Raw genomic sequence first — 24,413 nt, forward strand, 5'->3', positions numbered from 1 at the left:
GGGGTCACACAGGGATTGGGGACAGCAAGGGCACCGTACGTACTGAACTTTGCTTTCAGGCAGCCGCTGGGCGTGATCCAGGAGCAGGCGCTCTGTCAGCTGCAGCACTGTGCACATGGCTGGGGGAAGAGACAAATATTTAAAACGGCATGAGATTTGGTAAGGAAACAGATTTTTTTTACCTGAAAACAAATGAAGAGCAAACAGGACACATTAAAATAGCTCCCCAAGCTGAGCCTCTACATAATCTTCTAATTGAAGCTAAGACAAATCCAACTCAGATCTGCCAACACTAGGAAGTGAACCATGATTTCATTGAAATGTTGTTAGCTGGATCCCAGGACAATTTTCCTGACCATTGTGTGTGACCTATTTTGGTCTAAGTTGACAGAGCAAAGCAAATTATAAACACCACGCTCAGTGCTTCTGTTCTGTTAATTCCTGAGCCCTGCCAAAATGGCTTCAGTGGCAATGAAATGGGTCCTGAGTGTCAGCTGTCACAAGGCCCTTCCATTTCTTTATCATTTGGAATGATAAACGAGTGATAGCTCAGGTTCATCAAGAAACGAATTAATTAATTTTCAAGCTTAGACTATAACTACTGTAGATGTACTCTGAAGAGTACACAGCTCCTTTTAATCTGAAACTGTATTCTCCAAGGACATAGAACAGGGCTAACAACATTAGTTGTCAAATACTAACAAACAGTGTTAAACAGCAACTGGATATACAGTAACTGCCAATTTACCTTCCTCTGATGCAGACTGCAAAAACTTCTCCGATGTAAAAATTTGTTTTTTCTCATCCAAAATCAGCTGCCAGAAACCACTCAGCTTAGACTCTGACAGGAAAAGAACAGATGTCGATCAAGGATGTTTCAAAATAAGTCAGAACTCATCACTGTACATAAAATATAGTAGAATTCTCTCTCCTGAAATCCCTCAAGTTACTTCTAGCCTTACTGGTCTTCAATTCTTAAGCCTCTCATTTTTCTCATTGAGAACTATAAACACACTCAAAAAACACCAGCTGATAAAAATACTTTTCTCTGACTTATATGTGCGAAATATAAAGTCTGATTTACCTTAATCTTTCATAGGGAAACCTTCCTAGAAGTAAAGAAGAGGAGGGAAGTGGTGTGTTGCTTTTGGTAGAACACACCTGATTTTATATCCTGGCAGATGTATGAACTCAGAGAGCTCTTGTAATATCCTCCAATGGGAGACAGAATTCCAGTCCCTGTGCTTCCCCAGGGTTCATAAAACACTACCCAAATAACAATCAAAGAATATTTCCAATGCATCAGGCAAATCTGACCATGTAAGGTCAGGGTGAACATCTCCTGTCAGAATAAAGAGGAAGCTGGAATTTGTAAAGCCATGGAAGAGTAAGAACTCTTCACTGACATAAATGAGAGAGATGGGAATAATCTCCTGCACACTGTCAAGAAGTGTTAACCCTCAGACCTGTTTATATTGGATTCTGCCAGCTGTTTTGTGACCTTACCAGTTTGTCCCTCAATTACAGACATCCTGCAGATCAACAAAGCTGCAGCAACTCCTTCAGTTACCATGGGAACCTGAGTACTTTGAGATGCTGCTTTTTCTACTGTCTGGATCAGCATTGGCAGCAAGTCCATTCCCTGCAATAATGTGTCACCTGAGGGGACAAAAGAGACACATTACAAAACAGCATGGTCCTCACTTTCCAACCCAAGTATCAATGGTTTTTCTGCTGCCAGGAGACAAGGAGAGGAATCAGACACACACTGGGAGCACTGAATCTCCCAAAGTATTTGCCAATCACTATCACTAAACTGCAACTATGAAAAGCTCAATGGCAACCACTTGAGTCCTTTTCTCACAGACAGAACAGTCCTATCTCAATAGATTAAGTTTCTGTTCACAGGATGCAAAAGAAAATGCTAATTCAGTTGCATTAAAGGAATCACTTCAAATCACAGGAAGTCTGACTTCAAAGATTAATGTTTCCCTGAAGAGGGAAAGCAAATTCCTGGCATGCCATGACCATCTGTTTCACTTCAAATATTCAGAAGTTAAGGAATCCCAGAGGTCTACAAATGTGCATGAAATGCTGCAGTCAAAGGGGGCAGGGCCAAGATTTCAATCCTGAGAGGATCACCAAAAGAGAGTAATTTCTTGAGTTCTTCATTTCAAACACAGAATTTTTTTTTTAAAGAGTCAAAGCCAGAGACCAAGATCCAATTGTGCTGGGTGCTACATAAAACAGAAGTATTGCTCCTGAGCTAGAATTTAGTTGTAAGACAAAAATAAAGCAATCAAAAATTACTTTGATATATATGAAACACAGCATGGTGGACAGTGATTTTAGTTATACAATGAAACAAACCATCTTTATAAACTTGAAGGCAGAAGAGTTTAAGGAGAAATGTGAAGGAGGTCAGTAAAAAGACATTGCCTTACAAAATTTCCCTAATCTGCAGAGCTCTCTGTATCAGGAAGTACAAAGGTTGCTAACTCTCCTCCTAAGCCCCACAACCAAGAGTTATCAGCAGCTGCCCAGGTTTACCTTTGAAGGAGGCTAGCATGCACTGCAGGTAGGCATGTCTCACTGCTGAAGTCGAGGTTTTAAGGCTGAAGGCTTTCTTTAGCCATTCCACCAGCTTTTTAGGAACTTCTGTGGTGAACCGAGCACACCAAAGGGCCAGGACAGAGACTGCATGCACCAATGTGCCTTCATGGACTGGGGAAAAACCAGAGCTCACATCAGTTCAGCAATTGCAGAAAGCACAGGACAGAAAACAGAAAGCAGGTAACAAGAAGAGGATGCAGGAAAAGAACACGTGCTCCTAACAGGCACAGCACAGTCTCCCTGGGGTTGCTCATCAAAATAGGGCAGCAGATTCTCTTACACAGCAGGCAATAATCCAGATTAATCTTGAATAACCATGCAGAAACCCTGCTCAAGATCAAACACAGCTTAGCGAACCCAGCACAAAGGCAAGAGCTCTCACCTTCTTGTTGCAGGAAAGGGATGAAAAGCTCAGCCACAGTTGCACTCAGAGCTTGGCTGGAGGGCCCAGAAACCACATGGTGACTAAGGCTGCCAATCCCTGAAAGGACAGAATTCTCTCAGTAGTTCCCAAACTACCAGCACAACATCTAAAACCAATCAAGAACAACCCTTCACACTTCAATCCTTGGACAGATATCTCTTTCTTGCCACTACATCTGGATATTACATCCACCATGTACCACACTGCCAGATCTCTGTCTTCATTTTCACTCTGGGTGCAAGTCATCTTCTTTGAAGAAAATTTTTGGCCTACCAGCCAATTATTTTCTTTGAATAGAAAGTCAGGAACTGGTATGTGGTATCCAGCACCCTCTATGGCTTCAACTACAGCCAATTTAGAGTGACAGGCTGGAAATCCTAAAGGCTGAGGTAGAGATCCCTTCCATTCAGCCTTCCGCTCAATTTCTTCCACCAGAGAAGCTTTCTTCCAGGACCCTCACCTGAAAGGACACTCATCTTCTGAGCAACAACTGTCAGCTTCCCCTCTGAGCCTGCCAACAAGAAACACAAAGGTGACAGGTGAGTACAGGCAACAGCTCTGTGTTACATCAAGAATCTCCAGAATCTCCTCCAAAACTCAAAAAGTTGCCCCATTATTTCTGATCAAAGCTGAGCCACCCCCTCCATACAGGCAGTAAAGAGAACAGGTACAATACACAAAACTCCTTGAGACTGTCAAACCTTGATTCATCCCCACTGCTTATCCTACAATTTACTCACCCCCTAAGATGGCAAAAAGGTGCCTGCTCAGAGACTCCACAGCTGAAGGATCGCTGCACTGCCGAGCCAAGTTCTTCAGTGCCACAACTGCTTCATCCATCAGCTGCACACTGTTGGATTTCAGATGACCTAGAAAATAACACACGAGCCAAGAGATCCTTATGACAAACTGCTTAAAATCAGCAAGTAAGGATTATCTTTACGTGTGGCTTAATGCAGCTTCTAGAACCATCATGTGAACTATTCCAGTTCCAATTTACAGCATCATCCTCCCTCCCACCTAAAACAACCTTTTCACCTGTTGTAGGTACAGCCAGAAAGTTGCAGAAACTTCATTCTGAATTCATAATTCCCTCCAGAAGTGAGAGAGTGTACTTACTGGCCAGTCCTTTCACGATGTCTAGAGCATACTGGCTAAGATCCAGGTTCACAGATACAAGCAAGCAAGAGATTGCTGACAACATAAAAGATAAAAACAGTTACTTAACAAAATGTGATATGCCATTAGCATTTTAATACACTCTTCCCCACAGTTCACATCAAGAGCAGACAGGTTAATAAGGAGTAGGAATAAAAAAAACTACTGAAACTGATGCCAAATGAACAGAATAATTCAGGATTACTCTTAGCACTCAGCTGTGAAATCCTGTCCTCAGTGCAAACAGTAGATATCACATACCCTGACACTGGGATCACACCACAAATGCTGCTTCTCCACATCTAACCCTTGATGCCAGACAATCCTGCCTGCACTCAGGGACCAAAAGCAAAGCCCAGAGTGACACTGCCCCAACAGCTCCAGAGTGGTAAGGATTTAGGCTCTTTGACAGAGCAATGCAGAGGTGACAGACTCACTCTCAGTTACGTTCTCAGGGCTCCGCAGCAGCGATTTCTGCAGAGTTGGCAAAACAGAGTCCTTGAACTCGGCGTGGGACACGTAGCGAAGCAGGGGAGAACAGCTGTCCTGCAAAGGGGACAGGGCACTCAGCACAGGGCAGTGCTGCCTGTGGGACAACACCACAGCAGCTCTAAACACTGTCTCACCAGCACGTGCTTCTGAGGCTTTGTCTTGCTCATAAGGATGGTCTTCAAATAGAAATCCAGGAGAGCACTCTGAACAAGGAGAAACACCAGATTACAGCCACATCTCAACCTTTACTTAGCACCTGGCACACCATCAGGTGCCAAGCTGGACAGCCCATCTCCTCCTCCTCTGAAAGCTTTCCTTGCACCCTCACATGAGTCAAGCAGAGATCAGTGCTCCCTGCTCTACCCTGAGGCCAACACTCAAACCACACTGAGAGCCCCATGCTGCCTTTCATCCCCACAACAGGGACAAGGCAGGAAGCTGGATGTTGGACATCCACAGAAATGCACAGGCAACACCAAACAACCACTTCTCTGGCCCCCTCTGTCTAAACACACCCCAGCTGTTTCAGTCAGAAGTGCAGGACTACTGAATTGACAGACAGTGAAACCAGGGCAGAAGCAAAGTCCTATCCTCACTAAGACACCTATTCAGTCCTTTCTTCATGATAACAAATGATGTTCGATATTCCCCCCAAAAAAAGCTGTACAACAGACTCACCTTGTATCGTTTAATAACATCCATCTCCTTCTGGGCTGTGCAAAACTGCACCACAAGTCCCAGCATTGCAGCATAACTCTGGCTTGGTTCAAGCCCCAGAATGACAGATAGGTACTGATCCACCAGATCCTGGTTCTTAAGAGGAGAAAAGCAAGGCATGTTAACACTGCAGAACAGAACAGCTGTAGAATATGGCACATAATGTAAACATCACCTCTTTCCACAGCCTGTTCAATTTCTTCACAGCCCCATCCACTGCCTGCTTGTGAGAGCCTCCCAGGACTTCCAAAAGGAGCAAACACTGAACCTCCACCTGCCAAAGGCAATAGACAAAAAAATCTTTGTGCACCTGCTTCTCAGAGGGCTCATATCAAACAAGACATGCTAAATGTCAATTATTGTCAATTATTAGCTGAATCTGCTTAAGTCTTTAGATCATCTAAGTTCTTCCAACAAGCTGCCTTTGCTTTCATCCCACACCTCGAGCAGAACCATGCCCAACAGTTCTGGAAACACTGAAAACAGATTACATCTCTTCTTAAAATCTGTTCCAGCTATATCCCAGTGTGCTACGAGCACAGTCACGTGTTTGTGTAAAGGAAGTGAAAGGAAGGCAAAAGCTGTATGACAGTATCATAGAGAGATATTTCAAGGGAGGCACAAGGACTTCAGGTCACACTGCAGATGCCCCTCAGAGGCACCAGTAGCCATCTCTGTATGCAGAGCAACTGTACAGGTGCAGGACTGCCCCACTCATGCTTTATACACCTTCAGCTTTCTCCAGGGGGAAGGAGAGAGGTCACAATACACCAAATCTCCCTCTAAAACTGGATTCCAATTTGGTGTTTCCAGTTAAATTCAGAATTGTTTGCAACATTGCAGCAACTTAAGCACATTAGAAATATTTAAGCCCATATATGTGATGGGATATTTCTGCAAACCTTAAAGAACCTACCAGTTTTTTCCATGTTTCTCCCTGTCTCTTGTCAGGGGTTGGAAAGACTGTGCGAACAAGCAGGCATGTCCAGGAGAGTGCCAGCAGAGCTGCAGATCCACTGCTCTTACTGTTGTACAAACAGGAGAGGGAGGTCAATCTACACTTTCCAGGACATAACTTACACCTACTAGACCATCACAGACCTATTTTGCCCAAATTAGAACAGCACCTGACTGACAAGCAATTCTACCACACAAAAATGCAGCTAAAGCCGTAGTTTTTACAGAAAATAATCAGCCCTCAGAAGTTGGTTGTTTCAGCTCTGGTTTGACGCTCAAAGCTTCCAAATGGCACACGAGGCTGCTGAACATTTGACAGGTGATGAAATTTCCTTTCCTAGTAATTTTGGAGATTGTTTCTTTAAAGAGTTTGCTCCTCATCTCCCCAGACAGAGACTGTTTCTTGCAAGAGTTTGTTCCTCATCTCCCCAGACCTGAAGTTTAACAAAGGCTAAACCCTAACTCAGCCCCAGTCCACCAGCAGTTATACCAGCATATTCCCTCTGCTTTCCCAGATGACATGGCAGAGGTAAGAGAGGAACATCTGAACAGCATTAAGAGCTTTCCCTCTAAAGGCTTTGAACACCTCTGCCAAGCAGCAGCAGAAGCCTCACTGTGAACAGGAGGAACTGCCAGCAACTCAGAACTGCTTCCACTTCCACACGAGGGACTCACCTGGGCACGGCAGCCCTGGCGCCGATCCCCGAGGACTGCAGCGAGTGCAGCAGGTTCCTGGCCGTGGCCTCGGGCTGGGACTCTGCGAGCTGCTGCAGGGCCAGCTGCAGGGCCCGGCGGGACGCCGCATCCCTGCGACAGACACGCATCAGCAACGTCCCCAGCCTGCACCTCACCACTACCCTGCTCTGCTGTCTCACTTCAGCACTCAGCCTAATAACTATTTTATCCTTGCTGTGCTGTCTCTGTTTATCAGAGACCTCCATTCCCTTCCTCAAGTGACAGCAGTTATGTAGAAGTAAATGGGTTCTGAACAGCTCCTCTACAACAGACCATGATTTAATCCCACCTAAAATTTTCTAAAAGGCATCTAAAAGACAGCTCAGTCTTGCTTCACAAGGACATGGGTGTTCATTTTTGCAAATTGAACCACAGGATTAAAATTTTCATTTCAAATTTAAAGATGAAACTCAAGGCAAATATTGTAGAACTTTTTAATATCAGTTCTTCCCTGAGAATGTAATTACAAGATGACATTTTTTGATGTCACATACATTACTGTGACAATGCATGCTAATACTTCCAGATGCTCCAGACCAATTTAACTACTAAATACTGATAGATTACATAACACAACCTTTCCACATCAATTTACTTGTAGCCATGATATTTTATGAAAAATCCTTTTGCTAGGATTTTTTCTCCTGAGAAGCTGAGAAGCCTCAGAGGAAAAGAAAAACAATAATTATCTGCTGCTGTGGAATGCAACAGGTAGATCTTTGTTCCATGTTGGTTGTTTCTAATTAATGGCTAATCACAGTCAGCTGGCTCGGACTCTCTGAAAGTCACAAGCTTTTGCTCTCGTTCCATTCTCTCCTTTCCTTGCTAGCCTTCTGATGAATCCTTTCTCTATTCTTTTAGTATAGTTTAATATATCATTTACTTTTAATACAATATAGATCGTAAAATAATAAATCAGCCTTCTGAAACATGGAGTCAGATCCTCATCTCTTCCCTCGTTCTGATTCCCCTGTGAACACTGCCACATTTACTCACCGGTATCGATGCAGAGTAAGGCAGAAGAGTTTGCAAAGGCCTTTCACTGCACCTTCTGGGAGATCTGTAACAATGTATTTCAAAATACTTCTTCATAAATCACTGTGCTCTTGATCTTAAACACAATTCACTTTATGACTGAAATCAGTAAAATGCTTGCATCTATGAAATTGCTTGCAAGAATCACAGTAAAAGTTTGCTCTTTCTGTACATTTTATATGTATTTTTACAAATAATGATATAACTAGAACATGTGAAACACAGTCATCTCCAGAAAATGAGAGAAATAAGTTTAAAAAATTTGCTTCAGCTGTTTTATTAAGACCATCTGTAATCTTCCACACTCCCCATCTCTATATATGTGTGTATCCAAATATTCCACATGTACTAAAAGAACAAGCCAAGAGTCATGAAAGAAACTCAACTGATGCACTCTATGAAGAACTAACACAGTGCTACAAGTACTGACTGGGAAAAGCAGATGTGCCAAAAGCTGGGGTTCTGTGCTACCCACAAACCCCACACCTGGAATTAACCCTGTGATTGAGCACTGGCTCAATACACTGCCAGCCTCTCCCTAAACAAATACTCTTCACACAGCTTTTGAAAATAAACATTTTAACATTCTCCTCCACCCAGGTAAGCAGAACAGTTCTCCCAAGCTTTTACCTTTCCCAGAAATGCATTTTCCCAGCTCACTGAGGATCTCTCTCCGCTCTTTCACGCTGGCTGTAGTTACTTTCACTGCAAACCGCTTCAGTGTGTCAGAAATCTAAAACCACAAAGCAGAAAAAACACCAGACTGCCTTTGAGATCAACCCACAGAACATAAACCAGGGGAAGCAGAATGTGTCACTTGCTGCCACATGACCTCCTAGTGCCCAAATGAGAGCATCCACCACGTCATCCACCAAGGAAGGGTCACGGTGCTTCACACACTGTGAAACTCCTTCCCCAGGGTTGAGGGATGACTGCTCTCCAATTATCAAGCTCTGTAAGAGACACTTACCCCTCTAAAAGTAACACAGAGTAAGAACTGGAACCCATAATCTGGAGTACAGGACCTTTCAAAGCAAAAAACAGTAACTTCCAGAATTCAAAGGAGCTTCTCCCTGTATGTTATCTCCTGAAGTCCAGATAGTCTTGAAGGGGCACTTGAACTGCAGACAGCCCAGGGAGACCTACACACCCAGGTTTTCAACGTTTACATAAAGCAGAGCAAAGCGCAGCTCTCCAGGAAAGGCTTTTGAAATCCAGCTCTTAAACTGAGCAATTTTATATCATCTTTCCGAAAGGCAGAGCATGTCTTTAGAAACTCATAGAAAACTGTTCCTTCTCTTTTCAATCTTTTTCAAAGAGATCCTCAAAGCTGCTTTCAGTGAAGCTTTTTGCCTACACTCTGGAAGGCTGATCCTGCACAGTGGCTTCCTGACCTTTCAAGTCCATCCACACCTCCCTGAGAGTGCCAGCGTTTCACACCCACAGGTCCCCTTAAAAGCTGGCTGGAAGCAGTGCTGCGCCTCTGAAGAGTGAGGCTGGGCTGAGCTGCACAGGGTGACCAGCAACGTGACTGGCACCAGAACCAACAAACCAGCTGCTGTCATGGACTTGCTCTACTATCAAAGATTTCAACTACATGAGTTCATCATACGCAAACTCAAACCAAGCTGCACTTACTCATGCTGCTTAATGACGAGCAGGGGAATGTGCAGACATGACAAACGTGTTAAAATTATCCTAAGTCTGGAAATGAAAAATATAAATTATGTATAACGCTACAGGATCTCACCAGCATCTCAGTGACTTACACAAACTCCAAAACCTCGACTACCCACCAAGTCTCCACGGAAAAGCCACTGGGACAGGCTTCAACAGTTTGCTTCCTATTTTTATTTTTTAGGATATTTATGTACACATTACACAGCCAGCATACCATCAATGCTTCTGCAAACAAATACAGAGGACAAAGGCAGCATTTGTACAAGTGAAGACCTGATGCTGAGCAGACTGGGATTTGCTCTGGGATCATCCCAAGCCCCTCAGGATGAAGCCGGAGGTCCCACATTCGGAGCACGGGGAGCGGTCACACCGCGCCGGGCGGTGCGAACCGGAACAGCCGCACACGGCGCCGCAGCCGGGCGGGACGCGACTCGTGCCGGGCCTCCGTCGGGCGGGGCCCGGTCGCCCCCGCTCCGCCCGGGTTCCCCGGCGGCGGCCGCTTCCCGCGGGCCGGGCACGGCGCGGTGCGGGCGGCTCGGCGGGGCCCGCCCCGGCTGCCACGTCCCCGGGCGGCTTCGGGCGCCGGGCCGGGCCCCGCAGCCGGGCCGAGGGCTCGGCGGGGCCAGAGCGGGACGGGGCGCGGCCCCGGGCGCAGCCCCCGCCGCTCTCCCCTGCCCGGCCCGGCCCGTGCGCGGCCCGTCCCGCACTCACCTGCGTGTCGGCCGCCATCGCTCCGCTCGACCCCGGAACCGGTAGCGGCTTCCGGGGCGGGCCCGGCGCCACGGCGATGGGCGCTGCCCGCCCGGCCCGGGAGCCCCGGCCGCGCCGCGCGGGGAACCGGAACGGAGCGGGACGGGCGGCGGCTGCACCGCCCCGACGGGCTGCGGGCACGGCCTGCGCTCGGCCCGGCCGGGGAGATCCGCGCTGCGGCCCCGAGAACAACTGCTCCCCTCCAGCACCCGGGCCGGGGCACAACCGCTCCCTGCCGTGCCCCAGCCGAAAACAACCATCGCCCTGGAGCGCAGGGCCCCTCGCGTTACACCGTTCCCAAACCCCAGCTGACATGGAGACTACACCATCGATGCAGGCACACATGAAGGTGTAAAACAGCTTTTTATTTCTCCCATCGGGCCAACTCTGACAGAGGCAGAGAGGGTGGCTGCTGTTAGTCAAAGAGACCAAATCCCATGTCCTCGTCAGACTCCTCCGACTCCTCCTTCGCTGCCTCCTTCGCTGGAGCAGCAGCAGCGGCAGCAGCAGGGGCAGCGGTTTCAGCCACCACAGGCATAGCTGCCACAAAGGCTGAGGGGTCCGCCAGGAAGGCCTTCACCTGTAAAAGCGGGGGAAAAAATGTAAACTCACAGGGAACAAAACATTGCAGGACTGAACCTTTGCAATGATAAAGGCAGCACTTGCAGCTTGCCAGAATCCAAACATGTCCACTTATCAGTAGCAGATATGAAGAACCAAATATATTTCAGCTAAGCTTTCAGCCCGCAGGTAAATCAGCTCTCTCCTGCCATTTGTACACAACATATGGAAGGAAGCAGGTGCCCCCTCTCCAGACACATCTCACACAGGCGTGTCTCAGTGTGGATGCCACAGGACAGAGAGGGAGAAACAGCAAGCGTTTCCCACAGTGGCTTGTGAGAAGTTTTAGGGAGTTGGAAAGATGTGATAACTTGTTGAGTATAAACAATTTGCAGGTGTTTTTCTACTTTATTTTTCTGTTCCTCTTAAGAACAGTGTGTGAGAAAGATGTTTTTGTTAGTTAGCCAATAGAATAGAACCTATGGTACCACTCCATAAAAACCACATGGTTCCTTTGAGCCTTCTTTGCCTTTTCTAGGATCCTGCCTCTCACCTGTTTGTGCCTCAATCTCAGCACAAGGGTGAAACATCCCAGTCCTCACAAACCAGGGGACATGCTGTGAATGTGCCTGGCTGCACTTCCAACACCCTCTGTGCAGAGCTCAGAGCCAGCCATTACCTTTTCAGCCAGGGGGAAGGTGTAGTCGGTCTCCACAGCCACGGCCAGGACACGCTTGTAGCCGTTGATGATGGAGTGGGGCACGGACGCGATGGTCGGGTACCCAATCTGCAGACAGATGCTGGCAACATTGCGAACACCCTGCAAAGAGACAGACTTGTGTTTCTGTGGCCTGAGAAATAATCTAGGAATCACAGCAGAGGATGGCCAGATCACAGCTTTTACAATGCAAACAGAAAGGAAAGCATGCAATGCACACAGGTAACAGCTCCAGTGAAATCAAGGCATCCATATTTATGTGTCATTGATCTCTGCTCTCTGGTAACCAGTGACAGGACCCAAGAGAACAGCATAAAGCTGTGTCAGGGGAGTTTTAAGTGGAATAATAAGAAAAAGTTCTTCCCCCAGAGGGTGTGGGGCACTGAACAGGTTTGCCATGGAATGGTCATGGTCCCAAGGCTGCCAGAGCTCAAGAAGCATTTGGACAACGCTCTCAGGCACAGGGTAGGATTGCTGGGGTGTCCTGTGCAGGGCCAGGAGTTGGACTTGATGATCCTTGTTGGGCCCTTCCAATTCATGATATTCCATGATTTTAACTGGCCTCAAATGGTTTCTGAAGCAGATTCAGAAGAATCCTACAGAAAGATACTCCCTGACACACAGTTTCTCCAGGGAACCAAAGAGAGCTCCTGGCCCTGCAGGACCTCATGGAAAATACCAGACAGGACACTTTGTTCTGGCAGTGCTGGCTCCCAGAAGAGCGAGGGGCAGGGCTGGCTGTGGCACTCACCTCCAGGAAGCGCTTGTGCAAGGTCTCCTCGGTGATGTCCAGCACTTCAGGGTTGTAAATGCTGCCATTATCAAAGACCTGCTGGATCACCAACCCGAAGGAGAACGGGGAGATGTTCAGCATGTTGAGCAGGGTGGCTTCGCTGGCACCCACTTTGTCTCCAGTCTTGATAAGCTGCACATCACTCTGAGGAGATGAAGGAAAAGGAGTGAATACACACCAAGAAATTCCAGCACATCAAAGCAGTGGGACACAAACGCAGATGGTGGAAGTGGAGGAGCAAATGAGCACAACCAACACCCTCCACATTCAGCTCCACAATCAGAGAAAGCCCCAGACCACATAAACAAGTCCATGTCGGCCAAGAGAAAAGCAGCAGCTTTCCTTCATTACCTACAGGTAGCTCACCTGCACATTCCTCTGACAGAGCCTACCCCTGGGAAATCTAATGGAGAACTTCAATCCCCCCACACTGTGCACTGAAGCCAAGCCAGCCAACCCTCCTCCAGATCCCAAAGTTGAATAATCACACTGCTCATACAGTATCTTGGCACTATTGAGAGCTTTGGCCTTCACAGCTCCCTCAGCTGCCACAATCAAGGCCTCCCAGTAATGGAACAACTTTAACAACTGTAGCTCACTGACCAGAATTTCAATGGTTCCTCTGGAAATCTTTGTGGTGATGCCCAAGGCCTGGAAAAAGGAGGTCTTCTCAGGTCCGAGGCCTGTGTTCTGGGCTGGCACAGTCACATCACAAGGAGCGATGGCACCGGCACGGGCAGCAGCTGGCACCTGAGAGGGGGGAGACGAGAAGCTGCAAGAATGCTCTCCTCAGACCTTGTGGGATCACCTCCTCCCTGAGGTGCTCCTCCAGGAGAGACAGGACACAGGCACATGCAAGTGAGGCAGTTTGGCTAAGACTGCAAGGGCCAATGCCCAAACCTTGAGGACTTCCTGTCCACCACGAAGACTCAGCTTTATTTTGTGTTCCATCTCAGCATAAACATGAAGTGAGGACTGAACTCCCTTACCTTGTTAGCCAGCAGCATGTCCCGGATCTCAGTCAGATCCTCCTTAGTGAAGACAAAGCCCACATTCCCACGGATGTGAGGCAGCAGCCTGAAGAAAAGAGGACAGCCCTCAGTTTTACTCCTTAGACAACCTCCCCTGTCCAAGACAGAGGACCCAAAGTGCCCTCAGGCAGCATTACCCACTTTTCTAGAGCAGGGTTATTCTCCAGATGACCACGAATAGCTTTGCGCATCATCGTGTTCTTCCCCATCAGCACAACAGCTTTTCCACGCAGGGACATCCGGATCTGCTGCATCTGCTTGGATCCCACGTTGTCTGCTCCCACAATGAAACATTTTGGGTAATCATCCAGGAGTTGCTATAGCAAAACAAACACTGTAACTATACAAAGATATTCGGAGCAGCGCACACAGCAGCATTAAAACCACAACACATAAAAACGTAAAAAAAGTCTGTCAGAAGTTTGAGAATGATGAGCCCCAAGTGAGGCTGGGTGTGCCATACGCTGCATCTTTCACTCAGCCATGGAGTCCCATCCCTGAACAAATCTGCAAGCGCCACGGCAAATTCTCAGCAGGCCTGATTTGAACTATCTCACCTCTTCCTAGTACCCAGAACTCGTTCAGATATGCCAAAGCACTCACCTATCTCTCCTAAAAGCCCCCATAGCCCGGCCCGCCCGGTTCCCGCTGCCCCGAGCCTGCCCCAGCAGCGCCCCACGAGGGCTCCCAGCCGACACTCACGATGATTTTCATAAAATAGTTGGACTTCCACGTAGCCCTGTCTTCCCTGGGCATCTCGGCGGTGCTCCAAGGATCGCCCGGTGGGTTTAAAGACGAGCTGGGACCTGCCAGGAAGAAGAGCGGATCAGGTGGGTCCCCACCCTTCCCTTCTCTCGGCCATGGGGCCCACCGCTCCCAACCCCATAGCCCAGCCACGGCCCAAATCCCGCTCCTGGTCCTGGTCCCGGTCCCGGTCCGCTCCCCTCAGCGCGGCCCCCCAGCCCAGCCCGGGCCCCGGAGCCGCCGCGCCGCGCCCGCACCTCCACGAGGGCTCCGGGAAAGAAGGGCCGGAGGGCGGGCTTGTCTCCTTTTATACCACAGCTCAATACCAATCGCAGAGCGCCGCGGCTCTGCCTGCCCTCAGCCCATTGGCTGCCCGCCGCGTCAATCATCCGCCGCTCTGCGGGAAGCGCGTGACGCAAGCGGAAGGCGCGAAGGGCGCAGGAGAGCGCGCTGCCGGGCGCGCGCCGCCCCCTAGCGGCCGGAGGAGCGCACTGCCCCCCCCCCTCAGCCCTGAGGGGCCCGCCCGGGCTCCGCTCCCTCACAAACTCGGGGGCAGAAAACAACCGCGACACAGGCGTGACTATATTGGTAAAAATTTTATTGGCATAACTGCAAGAATTTTAAATGGAGAGAGAAAAAAAAAAAAAAAAAGCGGAGTTAGAAGTTTACAAGGGAGGAGAGAATCAAATAATTGTCGACCCAGCGGAGCTTCCCCCAGCCCAGCCATGATGCGAAAGGCCTTCCCAGGGTAGCGCCTGGCCCGGGGGCACACACACACCTTCCCGGAGCACCCCCACAGCCCAACAGCGGCTGCGCTGCCCTAAAACTGCAGCTGTACTGAACGAACAGGCATTTTGGACACCCACAGCGGCCGCAGCCACCACCAGGCATTATTTGGCAGAGTAGCATCGGTGTGGCATCCCAGCATATCAGACACCAGATGAAGGCAGAAGGTGAGTGTGACATCATCTCGGTTAAGCACTAAGGCCAGAGGAGCATCCTCTCAGCACCACACAGCCCACACAGCACCCTGCACCCAGGTGTGCCACAAGAGTCACTGACAAAGCCTCAGCTAGCAGTGAGGTAGGTTAAAAACTCCCCAGACAGGGAAACTGAGGCACAGGATTACAGTTTGCAGGTGTCACATAAAGTGGCAGTGCCAGAAACATCTCACCCCTCTCCAGCATCTGCACACAACAGCTGTGTGTCCCTTCAGTGGCACCAAGGAAGATGACTATTCCAGAAATAAACACAGGCAGCTTAGGAACATCCATTTTAAGTCAAATAGACTACAAGATGAAAATGCACAAGGCCTCTTGCCTCAAGAATTTCCCAGAGCTGTGCTCAGCCCAGCTGACACAGCTCCAGCGCTCCCACAGCTCCCTCTGGCCTCACACCCACACACTGAGGTTTGTTTGTTGGGGGAAATCCATTGGGACAGTTTCAGTGACCTGAGCAGGGCAGCGCAGCACCGTGATGAGGTTACATGGGACAGTGACCCATGGGTTTCAGGGCTGGTTTCTGACACCCCTGGAGCCCTAGAATGCACCTGCCGAGCTGCAAACACAACCAGATGGCAATGGTGACAGAGCTGCAGCTCTCTGGAGCAGGAATTCCAAACACTGCTCCCAGGGCTGGTATGCCACTGGGAATTTCAGCACAGTGCTTCCCTCTCCACAGCACCCTCCAGCCAGAGACCTAAAAGTGCTTTACCAAACATCAGCTAGGTCTCACAATAACCTCACAAATCCAGGCTAAACTGCCCCCATTTTACAGATGGGGAAACTGAGGCACAGTAAGGTTTAGTGACTGGCCCAAAGCTGCACGGCTCGTCGGGAACAGACTCTGTCTCCCAGTCTCTTCTCCTCAGTCACAAGACCTTTCTTCCACAGAAAGAAAGGAGCCCCTTCCCCAATTAACCCTGTTCTGGTTTCAGGCAGCTGAAGAAGAGAAACCAAGGTAAAAGATCTGAACTCCTTCCCCCCTAGCATATTAAGACTCACTTTTAACATCCTGGAAGCTGGGCTTTGGGAGAACGGCAGGTGATTCAAATACAGCAGTTTACAGATTACAATAAAAACCGAAATTATACTTTTGGGTGACCGAGAGGAGGGAAAAAAAAAAAACTCAAATCTATTCACAGATCACCTGCCTGTGCTAGAGAAAAAAAAATACAAGTCATGTTCCCTTGCCCATAGATTCCAGCCCCTCCCAACCCGCAACAAAAAGGAAATATTGAATGTTAGTTAGGCTTAATAAAGCATTGAGATTACAGATGCAGTAAACCAGCACAACTGGCACACTGCCTAGAACAGCACAGCTTGATATAAAAGTTGCTTTCTTAAAATCACTTCAAAACCAATTTCTGTATAAGAGGATTAAAAGTAAATTAGATATGAATTCAAAATCAGTGTAGAAATCTACAGTTCTTATCAAAGACAGGATACAGTATTCACTTTGATAGTAAAACTCCAAGTGTGTCATGCACACCTGACCCCCCAGGACTTGTTATACCAGTAACAGTCAATATAAAAGGTTATTGCTGTAGCATCTCTCAGTAGAACATGTTTAACAGGAGCACAGAAAAGGGAAACACCAAGGGGCTGATAGGTCTCATTAGCAAACTGGAAGAGGAAAGGATATAAATTTAGGAATTTTTTTTCCTGGCTTCTTAAACCCTTCCTTGTAGCCACTCTTGTGACAGATTGAGGCCCTGATAGATGGGAGAGTCCCAGGGCAGATAAACACTCGCACGTCACACTCGCTTATGACAGGGCTGGATGAAAAAGGCTGCTCTAACCTCTCTGCACCTGTGTGTAAGGAAGGGGTGATGCCTCTTCCTCTGCCAGGAGCAGCAGGTGAGGGGAGCAGATTCCCTGAGCTGGCCTGGGTGCCTATGGAGCTGCAGTCCCCACAGGAGAGCACAACAGTGCTGAGGGATGCTTGGGGCTTACCCCACGTCCTGCTCCAGTGTGCTGAGAGAAGGCATTGAGAAAGGGAGTAACAAACCAGGGAAAAAAAGAAAAACACCCCACACAGTAACATCTTGATTCCTCTTAATTAAAAAAAGAGTAAGTGGTATTATCTCCTTACAGTGTAATGGAACTGGAGAGACCCTTGCAGGGTCCTGGCTGCCTGTGCTGATGCTCTGCCCTCAGCAAGTCACACACGCAGTGTAACTGCGAGGAGAGCCAGGGTGGCACTGAGGTCACAGGGTGGCCTCGCTGCACTGTCACCCTGCACACGAGCAGGCAAAAGCCTGAGAATGAGGTGTCAAAGCAGAGGGTTGTGTTGTCTGCAAGTGTCACCGTTTGCTCAGAGAGCTGACACAGGCTGAAATGCACTGGCAAAGCCTCCTGCTGCCAGGAGGGGGCTGGGAAAGTCTCCCTGTTAGAGCCCTCGAGCTAAGCTCAGCTGTCAGTCACACACAGACACACACACCACAGTGAGGGACCTCAGCCTCTCTCTTCTGAGACACAGCAAGGGCGTTTCCAGTTTAATGGTCCATCTCATCTCTGGATCTACTGCCTCTCCATAGCAGCACCTCCCACCCCCCACCCCCCTCCTCCCCTGCCTGGTAAGGTTCCTAAATCACAGTAATGTTCAGAGAGACAGAACTGCCAAGGGGGTGGCAGAAAGATGCTTGAGTGCCCGTCTATAGTGCCTCTAACAGAAGAGCTTGAGGAAGCAGTTCTGGCAGTAGGGCTTGTCGTTCTGCTCCTTGAAGGTTCCTTTGTTGAGCTGCTTGAGGCAGAAGGCACAGACAAAGTGTTCTGGGTGGAATTTCTTGCCCATAGCAGTGATGCAGCGTCCTGTGATGGGCTTCTGGCAGCCGGAGCAGAGCGAGCCGCGGCGCTCGTGGTAATGCACCTCGCAGTAGGGCTGCCCGTCGTGCTCGAAGAAGCTGCCGTTGACAAACGGGGTGAAACACTCCTGCAGCAGGACAAAGCAAAGGGACAGCTTGTGTGAGAAGCTGGGCTGGTGGGGAGGGGCAGCTCTGCAAGCACCCTCTGCTCTATGGCACAGCCCAGCTGTGCTGTGGGCAGGTGAACTGCTGCCTTTCAGCACTGCACAGGTATCCAGAGCCTAACTCTGCCCATCAGGAAGAGCTTCCAAAAAAAGACTACGAAATGGACAGATACAGACACAAGCAAAGAAATTAATCAGCTCATTTGCCCAGCTGGCTTCACTTCTACAAATAAAATACTATGGATGAGTTACCGTAAGTATCCAGCCAGGAAAAAAACCATTCATGCCCTGAGATGGGAAACACTGCAGCACCTTTCCCTGGCTTTTTTTCCCCTCACTCCAGCTTCCCCACAAGGGCAAGCAAAAGAAAGGACCAAGAGACTTTCATGCAGCAGAATCCTGATGAGCATGGGACCGGCTCCAGCTGAGAAAATCAGGCACAATTCATCTTTATGAGTGACCTCTCCAGAATGGCTGGCATTAGGCAGGTACACTCTGCAAAAGATTGTCCAGCCTGAAATATTTCCAGTTACATGGGTCACTGCTGGGAGAAACTGTTTGTTCTATAGTGCTAAGGATGTTGAATAGATATGGGGAAGAGGACACATCAGCTGTGTGCTAATAAATGTCCAGAGCTGCTCCCTCGCCTCAGCATCTGAGGACACTTCACTGCAGAACCTGCAACAGAAGCACCCACTATCCCCACCAGACTGGGGAGACTCCTCTCCTTGTAAAAGTGGGAAACTGAGGCAGCAGAGTAAGGGAGGGATTTACCAAATATCTCAGCAGCAAGACCCAGAGGAGGCAGTTTCCTGAAGCCTGGTTTTGCTGTGCTGTTCCCCAGGGAGGACACTGAGTATCACACACAGCTGGCTCGCAGCGCGTGGACAGGAGTCCAGCAGACAGCACACAGAGCCAGGGGCAGCTGAACGCTTGCAGTACCAGGAGAATGCAGCTTGCCTGCAGCAAGTCCAAGACTTTACCAATGCTGACAGTTACTTCAGTCAGCAGAGCAGCTGAAAAGTTTGCTCTGCTTTTGCAGAAACAGTAAGAGAATCACATCTTGTGGCCTGGAAGAAATCTGTTCTGGCCTCACTAATTCAGGGCGCAGCAGGGGGAAAGGAAAGCAGCACTGCTTGATAAAGGCTCAATGCAGGCATGAGAAGGCTTCCCCCCCCCAGCCCCAGTCAGGCACAGCTTCTGCCTCACTCTGCACAACACTGCAGGAGCCACAGACAGTCCCAACAGGGTGGTGACTGTCTGCTCTGAGCATCACAACAGGAATCAGCAGCTTGTGGTTCTGGCTGCTTGATCTGGTTTCTGCCTTCTCTCCCACTCTAGGAAACTGTGGCTGATTTAGCTCATCTCTTGGGGATGGTAAGAGTTAATATTTGCAATGCTCTCTGAAAGAGTGCCAAGCATTTAATCTGCAGTATTCCTGTTTATTATGCCTGCTGTATGGAGCCTGCCACTATTTCATTGACTTGCATGTTTGTCTGAACAAGGTCACTTTCATTAGTTTACATTTTCAGATGGAGCATGGGAGGAATATCCTCAAAATCTGATTGCTGAGGCAAGTGCTCAGAGAGAAGCTTAGCTTATAATTATTCAAAGGTCACAGAAATATCTCTATCTGTGAGCTGCTGCAGAAGCCCATGGTTAAAGCTGGGAACAGAAAGAGCAAAGCAACTCCAAAATTTAATATAAACAGAGAACAAGAAGATGTTTGGTTGCTGGCATGTTTTTATGTTGTGGGGCTGGCTGCCCTTCACTACCCCACAGACACCTTACCCTGATATGGGGCCAGATGCCTCAGGGTGGAAACAAGAGGGGTCATAGAGCAGCAGGAAAGGACCTTGTGTTCCTTACCCGACAGACAAAGCACTCGGGGTGCCACAGGGTGTTCAAGGCAGAGATGTAATTCTCCAGGATAGCCCGGGCACAGCCTCCGCACTTGGGAGCAAACATATCAAAGTAGTCCTTGCGGCAATAGGCTTTGCCATCCTTCTCGTGAAACCCTGCCAGAAGAGAGGAGAGGCAAAGGGATCAGCTCCTCATCTTCACCTGTGGCCACACAACCTGTGCAGAGTAACCCATGAGTAGGATCATCCTTCCTGCTGCTAACACACAGAGCAGCCAGAGCTGTTTCTTGTTCTGTTCCCTTCCCATCCCAGCAGAGGCCTGTTCTTCCTCCCCAGGGAGAAGCCATTATTACTGGCACCATCCCTCCCCCACAAACAGCTCCCTTGGAACTCCAGTAGTTCCCCTGTGATGCCTCAGGCTGTACCCTGGAAGCAGCTCTGCCTCACTCCCTCCTCTGATTCAGAGGAGTTCAGAGGGGAGATTGAGATTGCTTTTCGCTTGCATAAACCAGCAATACCTTCAGGTCCAAAGAAAGCTCCACACTGGGCACAGAAAAAGTGTTCAGGGTGCCATGTCCTGTCCAAAGCAGTCACCACTTTCTGTTGAGAAGAAAACACAAAGTGCAGGTCATGTAAATGAATTGGAGGTGAGTAAGGGGGGCTGGAGAGAGGACACATGAATGTTGGTGCTGACAAGAGTAAGCATTAAAATAGACTGTCCTTTAGAGAGCAGAGTCAGTTTGCCCCTGCCTCTGGCTCGTTCAGGCTTTCCCACTGCACACTTTTTTTTACCCTAAAAGGATCTTAGGCACTGCTTCCTCCCTCACACAGGGCCCCACCCAGTCTTAAGAACCAGCAGTGGTGCCTGTTACCACAGGCTACCAACAACAAAAGCTGAGAAATCATTGCCAGAATGATGGAGCATTGTGGGGTTCTGAAGGAACTCCAGCAAAGGTAAGAGGGACAAACTCCACTCACTGGTGTAAGAGTTTGACTGTGCCAAGTTGTTTCCCTTTCAAAGGAAGGCCAGAACAACTGCAGAAATCCCTGAATAAAACCTTCCACCCAGGACACAGGGTGAAGTGGAATTTTAACACCCAGGCCTGCAGCAGCTCGCCAGCACAGTGGCTCCCCCAAGGAACTCACATCGAGGATGGGCCCGTTGCAGTAGTAGCAGCGAGGAGAGAAGAGGTTGTGATAATCCTTCTCGCAGTAGGGCTGCCCATCCCGCTCAAAGAAGTTCCGGGAGCCGATCTCCTCCTGGCAGTGGGTGCAGACGAAGTGCTCAGGGTGCCAGGTTTTCCCCATGGCTGTAACTACCTGTGGGGAAAGCAGATTTTGGAGAACAATTCTATCTCTCCCTCCCCTAGACCACATGACAAGATACCAGCTGGAGGTCAGCAAGAATGACAAGTTCTACTACTCAAGTGAGCCCTGGACTGGGGTAGCATGAAAACTGAATTACCTATCATCTCAGGAGAGGGCAGTCCCTCAGGGGCAGGGTAGAGGTCACTGGAGGAGCTTACAGCGTACCTAGCCAGTGGATAAATAGAGTACTTCAGTTTCTCCAGCATCTCCAGTCTCTCCAGCCTCACGAAACAGCCCTCCCCGTTACTCCCAGCTGCAGCCCAAGGTCCAGCAATGAGGCAGCACCTTCAACTCACCTGCCCAGCAATAGGCTTCTTGCAGGCTCCACAGACACCTTTGGCAACTGTAGCTACACCCAGTTTGTTCAGGTCAGACTGAAGACTTCCCAGCATGGTATCCAGCTGACTGCCAGGCTTGGAGGCTGTGGATGGAGGGGAGCTGCTCCCAGCTTTTCCCTGTGCCATGAACTGCAGGTGAGACAAAACAAATGCTGTAAGGTGAATGCTGCTATGCTGATCAGATAAATGCCTGCTGTTGCTGCCAGTGACTCCCCTGCAGAGACAGACAGGAGTCAGCTAAGCTCCCTGAAGCAGCTGTGAGAGCCAGGATCACGTACACACATGTATTCTGCCCATGCAGAGACAAGCAGAGAACTGATATGTAACAGCAGAGTTGTGAACTGAGAATTTGATTTTCTTTCACTGCACATACAGCAACAGTCACCAGCACATCCCAGGCACTCAGTACAGTGCTCTCTAAGCCTCTGCCAAAAATTTCCCTTTAGCTCATCAGTTCCTGGCCAGCTGACAAAGCAGACGCCATCCAGAGGGCCCCTTCTCCTTGACCTCTCTCCATTCCTATGCTCTTGCTCTCAGTTGTCTCTCCTCTCTGACAGAGATGCTCTTCTCTCCCTCATCTCACCTCCCTTTCAGCCAGAACATTTTCTCCCTTTGCACCACCATCAGCACATCTGTCTGCCAAGTTTCTCTCTCACTCTCAGGTGGTTCTCACTCCGTGCCTGAGCTAAGCAAGTGGAAGCAGAAGGAAGGAACTCTCTCCCAGCTGGCTGCTGTTTGCCTACAGAGAGGGCAGTGCAGACAGGGCTGCCAGGGGTACTGTAGCTGGGAATGCACCACTGGGGGGAAGGGGATTTGGATGCTTGTCTCAGAGGCCATTTCTGAAACTCACACCACCACAGCACACACGGCCTGGAAAGGCTTCCAGAGGAGGGGAGAAATGTTTTACTGAGGTTCATAACTTATAAACAAAGCTTTATGTTCTCCTTGGCCACCACACGCCCCTTTACAGACAAACCCCAACAAGGATATAGAGATTATTTTAGCTGACTTGGCACTGCCATAGCTACTGTCAGGTTTAGGGACACACAAAGTTGGGTTTAGAGCACGTTTTCTTTTACTAAGAGAGTAAATTAAAACAGACAAAATCTATGCCTATGAACAACCCACCAGCCTGCTGCCAGCATAGCCAAAGGAGCAGGGACATGCTGAAGTGTTCCAAGCCTTGGCAGACCCTGCCCTTCCAGCCACAGGAGGAGCTCTATTCCCTGTGCTGCAGCTGCTTGTCCTTGCAGTTGACCAGTTTATTCAGTGATAAATCCTGGTTTCTGCTCATTTGTATAAACATTCATGACATACATGAATTTAGCTGCTCTTACACACACATCCACACACTCCCCAGCCTTGCCTCACAGGCAGTGACTCCCAGTGGATCCTAACACACAGCTTTTCCCTCCTCTCTCAACTGACCTCTCCTAGTGCAGCAGCACAGAGCAGCCCCATCACACCCCAGCATCCTCAGCCTAAAACAAACCCTTCACCACACAACACAACCACATTTGCTACCAAAAACTGTTACAGTGACTGCCTGCAAAGCACACACACACCTGCAAGGACACTCTCACAGTGTTTGGAGACAAAGCCTGTCCAGAGCCCCAGGATAAAGCCCAGGCTCCCTGCATGGTGCAGCAGGAAGACAAGGGCTGCACTGTGTGGAAGGAATCACAGCTTCTCTGCTCCAGCCAGGGGTTATTGCCACGCAGGGCAGGCACAGATGCCACACACAAGTGATAAATACCATCCAGGGAGAAAGGAGATGAGATGAATTTAACACATAGCAACAGAGCACTTCACCCTTGTAGTGACCTGGAGGGAGCACACAGTCCTGCCAGTCACAGCTCACCCCAGAGCAGGCACAAATACCTGTGCACACCTCCATTCTAGCTGGCCTGGCCATCCAGCCCTCTTGACAGCTCACAAATGAGCCCCCACCTGAAAGAGGTTTGTTTCCACCTCCTGTACATAATCCATGCTGTTTGTAGGGGACACTCAGCACATCATCCTCATGCAAACTGATCGTGCAAAGGCCCTTCAAACTCCCACCCTTATGAGATCTGCCATCAGTCAGGTTCAGAAAGGAGCTCTATGAGTAGCAAACCATGCAATACAGGATATTATCCACATTAACAGTGCTGGGAGCCCCAGGAGCAGATCCCAGCACACTCATCAACCAAAGAGCACACACCATGCTGAGGAAACAGAAAGGGGATCCTGCCTTGTCAGGGGCTGTGGGGCCCCGGGGTGCAGGAGCAGCCAACAGACTGGCACTGCGGACTAGGGGAGGAGCACAGGTCACCTGCAAAGTACAACAGGTCAAGATGCAGAGATGTTTCTTGCTCACTGCTTTAGAGCTGCCTGTACACTAACACTGCACTGCACAAATGTGTTAAAGACTCCCCACCACCCTGGAGCTACAGCCCTTCCCTGGCAGGAGATGCAGAACCCAGGTC

The 24,413-nt window shown here is 49.2% G+C and overlaps 3 protein-coding genes across 6 annotated transcripts in view; all 3 read right to left on the reverse strand.

Moving 5' to 3' along the window:
• The window catches only part of GCN1 (GCN1 activator of EIF2AK4), a 38,308-nt gene extending 27,654 nt beyond the window's left edge, over window positions 1-10,654 (reverse strand). For both annotated transcript variants that reach the window (XM_074554085.1, XM_074554084.1), the window contains exons 1-17: window positions 10,523-10,654; window positions 8,762-8,864; window positions 8,093-8,156; window positions 7,037-7,168; window positions 6,321-6,429; window positions 5,580-5,678; window positions 5,366-5,500; window positions 4,822-4,890; window positions 4,633-4,741; window positions 4,157-4,231; window positions 3,778-3,906; window positions 3,498-3,548; window positions 2,996-3,094; window positions 2,551-2,724; window positions 1,507-1,659; window positions 749-841; window positions 44-119 (exon numbers count right to left, since the gene is read on the reverse strand). In XM_074554085.1, the coding sequence (XP_074410186.1) occupies window positions 44-119; window positions 749-841; window positions 1,507-1,659; window positions 2,551-2,724; window positions 2,996-3,094; window positions 3,498-3,548; window positions 3,778-3,906; window positions 4,157-4,231; window positions 4,633-4,741; window positions 4,822-4,890; window positions 5,366-5,500; window positions 5,580-5,678; window positions 6,321-6,429; window positions 7,037-7,168; window positions 8,093-8,156; window positions 8,762-8,864; window positions 10,523-10,540 (1,688 nt within the window). In that variant the 5' untranslated portion in view covers window positions 10,541-10,654. The remainder of the gene's footprint in view (window positions 1-43; window positions 120-748; window positions 842-1,506; window positions 1,660-2,550; window positions 2,725-2,995; window positions 3,095-3,497; window positions 3,549-3,777; window positions 3,907-4,156; window positions 4,232-4,632; window positions 4,742-4,821; window positions 4,891-5,365; window positions 5,501-5,579; window positions 5,679-6,320; window positions 6,430-7,036; window positions 7,169-8,092; window positions 8,157-8,761; window positions 8,865-10,522) is intronic.
• A 251-nt stretch (window positions 10,655-10,905) lies between these two features.
• RPLP0 (ribosomal protein lateral stalk subunit P0) lies at window positions 10,906-14,788 on the reverse strand. Its single transcript, XM_005493459.4, has 8 exons — window positions 14,666-14,788; window positions 14,367-14,470; window positions 13,806-13,981; window positions 13,623-13,710; window positions 13,237-13,383; window positions 12,592-12,777; window positions 11,802-11,942; window positions 10,906-11,141 (listed from the first exon to the last, which is right to left on the reverse strand). Exons 2-8 carry the CDS (start codon window positions 14,418-14,420, stop codon window positions 10,977-10,979), a joined length of 957 nt encoding a protein of 318 aa, XP_005493516.1. The 5' UTR covers window positions 14,421-14,470; window positions 14,666-14,788; the 3' UTR covers window positions 10,906-10,976.
• A 197-nt stretch (window positions 14,789-14,985) lies between these two features.
• Window positions 14,986-24,413, reverse strand: part of PXN (paxillin) — a 44,699-nt gene continuing 35,271 nt past the window's right edge. Inside the window, exons 10-15 of one of the 3 annotated variants that reach the window (XM_074554088.1) lie at window positions 24,179-24,259; window positions 21,904-22,074; window positions 21,386-21,559; window positions 20,758-20,839; window positions 20,247-20,395; window positions 14,986-18,341 (exon numbers count right to left, since the gene is read on the reverse strand). In XM_074554088.1, coding sequence (XP_074410189.1) covers window positions 18,075-18,341; window positions 20,247-20,395; window positions 20,758-20,839; window positions 21,386-21,559; window positions 21,904-22,074; window positions 24,179-24,259 — 924 coding nt within the window. In that variant the 3' untranslated portion in view covers window positions 14,986-18,074. Of the gene's footprint in view, window positions 18,342-20,246; window positions 20,396-20,757; window positions 20,840-21,385; window positions 21,560-21,704; window positions 21,773-21,903; window positions 22,075-24,178; window positions 24,260-24,413 lie in introns of those variants that run through there. The other 2 variants (XM_074554090.1, XM_074554089.1) reach the window with 2 other exon arrangements.

The sequence above is a fragment of the Zonotrichia albicollis genome, chromosome 18, assembly GCF_047830755.1.
Source record: "Zonotrichia albicollis isolate bZonAlb1 chromosome 18, bZonAlb1.hap1, whole genome shotgun sequence".
In the NCBI taxonomy this organism is placed as follows: domain Eukaryota; kingdom Metazoa; phylum Chordata; class Aves; order Passeriformes; family Passerellidae; genus Zonotrichia; species Zonotrichia albicollis.

Bases quoted from the DNA above. Each gene is read 5' to 3' on its own strand.
- RPLP0 (XM_005493459.4), bottom strand. From the start codon at position 14,420: ATGCCCAGGGAAGACAGGGCTACGTGGAAGTCCAACTATTTTATGAAA. The intron at 13,982-14,366 runs GTGAGTGTCGGC...GTTTTGCTATAG, and splicing joins ACTATTTTATGAAAATCATC to CAACTCCTGGATGATTACCC. The intron at 13,384-13,622 runs GTAAGGGAGTTC...CCCCCCTCTCAG, and splicing joins ACATGCTGCTGGCTAACAAG to GTGCCAGCTGCTGCCCGTGC.